Genomic DNA, 6,000 nt, shown 5'->3' with positions numbered 1-6,000 from the left:
GGAGTTCAGAAAAAACGTCTTTTTATACTTATGTGAGTTTTTGCAAGAGGCATTGCAACACAGTGCTGAGAATGGTTTGGACTCTAAAACATTATCAACCTTATTCGGAGCCATATTTTTGAGAGACAACCCCAATCAAGCACAGGAGCCTCAATCGAGGATAAACAAGCAAATCATTGACAAGAAGAAGGCCCATTTTGTCTACCATTTCCTGGTAAATGACCATAGTGACTTAATATTTTCTAAGTAATGTGTTGTTTGTGGTAGTTTTGGTGCTGCCACCCCAATTCTTTAAATTTAAACAATTGACGAGATTTTTTATCTTAAACTAATTTAAATACTTATTGTGCCATATACTACACTTGGTAGCAAAGAAATTGAACCAACCTTGCATATTTTTATGTTTCCATGATAACACTTACAACCTAAAAAACATAAAAATCAACGTAAAAAATTGCAAGGCTGGCTCGATTTCTTTGCTCCCCAAGTATATAATGGTTACTTGCAGCAAAAAATGTAATCTAGTTTACATTTGACTCTTCTTTTCATCTATTCAGACACCTAAAAAAGTATGCTTGGCATAATTTATTATGTTTGCTGCAAGATTGCTTTAAAATTAACAATAAGTTTACAATTGAGAAATATGAAATAATTAGTTTTCCTTTTATTTTACCAATGGATATGGCCGTACTTCTTGTATTCTCTATTTTAATGTTGTATGTAAATTAATATTATTTATTCAAAAATACTCAACATGTTTCCATTAGTCTTATAGTATTAATTTATTTTTATTTTGTCAGAATAAATAGGCATATTCTTAAATTATCACTTGAAATTTTTGGAACACTTAACAGTCTAATCAGTACTTCATAAAATCACCGTTAGATGTCGCTACGTGTCCCAAGATTTTCTGAAACAAAAAGTAAAAGTGACATATAAAAACTGTATGATACGTAAAGCCAGGTATGTTATTATATTATATTGTCATGTAAGCCTTTACAGTTGGTATTGTATCATTAATACACTTTGTCTTAGATGGGTTGTTTGTACCATAAACATAATATCACTAATAGTGAGTATGTTTGTTACTCCTTCACGCTGAAACGGCTGGACGGATTTGGATGAAATTTGGTATGTAGATAGCTGCTTTTTATTCCGATATTCCCACAGGATAGGGATAAAATTACGAAATAACAACAGTTGGGCTTAGTCATGAAAATTTACATGATGGTTTTTAATGTAACGTCAATGAAAACCACGATTTAATTTTCCGGAATTTCCACGGGAATTTTTAAAAGACCGAACATTTCAATTCAGCTGCTGGATCTAATGATTCACGTGTGCGAAGCCGTGGGTAAACACTAGTGTATCATGTATATGACTCGATCGTCTTCTATCTCTCTCTTTTCACAATAAGCGATATATTTTCGTTGTTAAAAATGAGCTAGATTTTTTATAAAAACTTTCACAATAAGGTATGATAGCGCTAGTGTTGTTCTGTTGTTTTACTTAAATTTTTAGCGATCTAATTGGTAAACTGAATCAAATTTTTTTCTATTACACATTACATAAACTATCAAAGGTCACCCCTATAATTACAACAGACTTAAGTAGCCTTCGACTACACTAATTAATCTAATTATCTATTGAATTACTAATTTGGTATGAGATGCATACTAATACAGTATTAGCCTTGTCGAGGTCACATTTTTCTAAATCAAGGTACAATAAAAAATCGGCCAAGTTCGAGCCGAGCTCGTACACCGAGGGTTCCGTGCAGTCAAGGCAAAAATACTATACAACACACAAAGTTTTAAAAATCAAAGGGACTAAGTACTTAAGTATTAAGGTTCATAGAGTATATTGCAACAGACAGATAAATTACTGTTTAAATTTTTTTCAAAGATCAACTCACGCTTGACCGGTTCTTATAAAAAAAATACGTTTCTTGTGCCAGGGGAGCTTGATTTGAAATTTAATTTAATTTTTATTATTTCTTATTGTAGTTTATTTATTCATAGGTTGTACCGGAAATTGAAATACACATCAACTATGTGTAAATTTCAGCTGTTTACTATTACAGCTTTGTGAGAGACAGACAGACGGACAGCAAAGTGACATTAATAGGGTTCCGTTTGTTGCCATTCGAGTACGGAACCCTAAAAAATACACTATATTGTTTTTGCTATTTAAAGAAACAAATAGTCTGTACGTAGATCACTAATGAAATGCAAATATTATACAACATAGAGGTAAATCGTAAACGAACAAAACTAATTTAATTAGATTTATGTTACGTCTTGTTATTTTGTTAATTTAGTTTAGTCTCATTATCATTTATTGTTACGTACCTACTGTGTTTTTTTATTTAACGCAATGCCCGTACGATTTTTTTAGTTTTATCGCTTTGTGAGAGACAACGCTATAGAACGCTATAGAATCAGGGAATCAGCATAAGTGTACGGTACTAATACGGCATCGTCCGAACCCATTTAGCGGCGCGCAAGTGAGGCTATTTTGGCGAGTTCAACCCTCTCCCTCTCTCGGTGAGATTGTTTTAAATTTTTTTTTTTTTTTTTATTCGACTGGATTGCAAACGAGCAAGTGGGTCTCCTGATGGTAAGAGATCACCCACCGCCCATAGAACTGTAACACCAGGGTATTGCAGATGCGTTGCCAACCTAGAGGCTAAGATGGAATACCTCAAGTGCCAGTTATTTCACCGGCTGTCTTACTCTCCACGCCGAAACACAACAGTGCAAGCACTGCTGCTTCACGGCAGGATTAGCGAGCAAGATGGTGGTAGCAATCCGGGCGGACCTTGCACAAGGTCCAACCACCTGCAAATCTCACTAAAATCTCACTTGAGATTTTATATAATACATATTTTAGATCTACTGTGCTACCCACCCCATAGTTAAGCGGAGACACCATCATTTTTTTTTGCAGAAAAATAACGTGATATTTGCCTAGTCCCTCACATGAGATCAGATAAAATTTGGCGTGACCTTCCCTCTCTAAACAACTCACATTATAATGAATGCCTTCCATCGTGACGTCTCCATTCGTATGCTCAACAAGGTATAACTCTATCCTCAGTAGACCTAGAGTGACCTAGATCATCCGACGACATCCGGCGCTGCGACGCCTCGGGGCGTCTTGATGCACCGTTTTGGGAGCCTTGATTTAAAGGACGTCCCAAAGTGATTGAGCTACTCAAATGTATTTTAGATACCTAATTAATCATATTTGAGTTATTTTTTATTGGCAATAACGAAAAATGACAATTATTATTAGTTTTGACCATTGTAATAAGAAATGTATTATTTCTGTATTAGTTTTGAATAAATGTAAGCGACGCTCTTATGCGATTTCTATGTTTAATTATTAGTAAAGTTATCGTTTAGTTTAAATTTACATTTAGATCAACTTTAAATTTTATGTGGGAAAGTATAGGTACGAACGATCTAGTTATTATGGGATAACAAACAAGGCTACGGAGTTACTCTTATTTGGTAACTGCGTGGACTCGATAAACTCTTGACTTGACACTTAGATTATTCAACATACTTAGTAAACCTACCATTTCTTTGTAAATTCACAATGTATTTGAACCTAAGTTCATGCCTTATTAGGCGAAGTATCCCGATTTATGGACTTTACAATAGGTCGCACGCGGACTTAACCAGGTAGTTCAAAGCATTGTGGAACGCTGTCCTGTATTGATAAGACCAACCTCTGGCAACGTTGTTGTATAGGACCTACAATCATAATTATCCCGCTACATACCATACCATACCATGACCCACAAGGTTCCACAAAAAAACATGAATTGAAATAGCTACTGCAAGTTTGATACTAACAAGTTGATTCACAAAAGTTAGCATGAACCATGAACTAGGTAATTAGGTAAATGAGTAAATAATATACTAACAAAAGTATGCATCTTCTCTGAAGGTCTTGACCATAATAATGGCGATTTTATGTGCTTGTAAAAAAGGTCCTACCATACTTAGTAGGTAAAAATGTCGCGTCTGATTAACCCAGAAGAGTAAACCTATTCTTGGTGGTACCTGTTGGATATTTATTCGTAAACAACGAAATTAACAAGTGGCCAATGAATTTTCATAATTTCTACAAGTAGCTATTTGTATTATACTTACATGCATAAGTTAACATGTATAAATGTTTTGTGTCATGTGTTTATTTTAAGGGCTTGGTTTTACTTCGAAATTTGATGTGTTGTGTATCTTTATTTATAATCATAATTAATAATACACAACGATGTGCAACATGCTATTCGTAACTTGCTGTTTTGTTGGCATACTAGAAGAATGATATGTATGAATATTTAAAAGATTATTTTGGTATGCGGACGTCGCTGGCTGTATTTGGAATGCCGTAGGCGGTAAAATGCATAAAGCATCCATTCCATTAGAACTTAGAAGTAAACCGTTAATTAAATGTTGACTCTACGCTATGCACCTAAATAAAGATAATTCCGTATCGTTGGAATGAGCATAATATGATCTTCAAAAGCCCCCGTCAAAATGTTGAATTTTCTTAGACATAATCCCATATCTGCAGGGCTATTACGAAACTCTAAACTCGAAGTTCGTATCGTGCGGTGCCTCTGACGCTTATACTATTTTATACGAGAGAAAGAGGGACGGTACGATACGAACTTCGACTTCAGTAGCGCTGCTGTACGTCATTGTCTCTAAATAAATTGAAAAGGCAGAATTGACTTCAATTGAAGTAGGTAACTTTACATTTCTTTTATTACCTATTGAATGAATTGTTAGTTTCCCATTGAGCTAATTTTAATTCAAAGCCTGTGTATTTGTATGTTAAATAACTTCAAGGGTATACTTACTTATTAAATTAATCACTGTTTATTTCAACGAATGCCAAAAAATTGTGTAATGTATTTAATGTGAATTGTTCTTTAACTAACAAGCACCTTGTTAATAAACAAACATTGTGCGTATACTACGCTGTGCTAAACTGTTGTTTTATATTATTAAATTATTTATTTAGAAATAGAAACTTTTGTTTTTTTATTTTATTTGTTTTCACGGGGTAAATTTTCAAATTAAAGAAATCAACAAATCGCGCCGGTATAATCTTGCTTCCAAAGGTCAGCCATATTAGTACAGGCAGATGAAAACAGATGGCGCTAGCGTATTGTATCTCATAAATTAACATCGCGATTTTCTTATTTCTTTTTTGTTTAATTTATTAATAAATTTCTTTAAATATGAGAAATATTACTTTAGCCGCTAAAAATGAAACCTTTTCAGAGTCGAGAAAAGTTTGGAAAATTTCTGAACGAATCGGCTTCATAGATCACAGGTCGATTTCGTTTGAAAAAAAAAGCGGTAAATTTGACTTCGACCAATCAGGTAGCAGGAAGCGGTCGTTGTGTTTTGGTGTCAAACAAAACTTCATTACAGAAAAATATTGAATTGAGCTGCCAAAATTACTTGACATCCTGCCTTCCTTTCTTCAGTTTAAATTTTGTAACTGTTAAACGGCGTAACAGAAGTTACGAAGTTGCTGAAAGAAATAAAGTTTTAGTTAGAGAGCATCTGTTGCTTGTGTCAGGAGGACGCTACCAGAAGACGAACTAAATAATTCTTTGTGTTTTATTTCCTTCCGGACAAAGCCATGGAAGTTGAAAACAAATGTAAGTAATTTCTTTTTTTTTCGTACATTATTTATATCTAGATTATCGGAACTTAAAGTGCAAATCTAATGTATGTTTATTTTCTTATTGGAATTTGTCTAATATCTTTCGTACTGAATTTACGTCAATTTTCTTTGTTCTACTTACACCTGCAGCGGATCGGACAGAAAGAATGATGTACTTACTAATTTAAATTAATATTTTACGAACGTCTTAACTATCTAAGGATACAATACGAACAAAAATTTGTTTTAAGTTATTTCATTTACCCTCGAGTTACCCTCCAGCAAATGAGTTGCATACACATGTGT

At 33.9% G+C, this 6,000-nt stretch overlaps 1 protein-coding gene across 1 annotated transcript in view; it reads left to right on the top strand.

Moving 5' to 3' along the window:
• Positions 1-5,422: 5,422 nt before the first annotated feature.
• The window catches only part of stai (stathmin), a 36,633-nt gene continuing 36,055 nt past the window's right edge, over positions 5,423-6,000 (top strand). Inside the window, exon 1 of the mRNA XM_074085222.1 lies at positions 5,423-5,689. Coding sequence (XP_073941323.1) covers positions 5,671-5,689 — 19 coding nt within the window. The 5' untranslated portion in view covers positions 5,423-5,670. The remainder of the gene's footprint in view (positions 5,690-6,000) is intronic.

This window comes from Choristoneura fumiferana, chromosome 3 (assembly GCF_025370935.1).
Source record: "Choristoneura fumiferana chromosome 3, NRCan_CFum_1, whole genome shotgun sequence".
NCBI classification, from domain to species: Eukaryota; Metazoa; Arthropoda; class Insecta; order Lepidoptera; family Tortricidae; genus Choristoneura; species Choristoneura fumiferana.
This window is presented reverse-complemented; position numbering and strand designations above follow the sequence as displayed.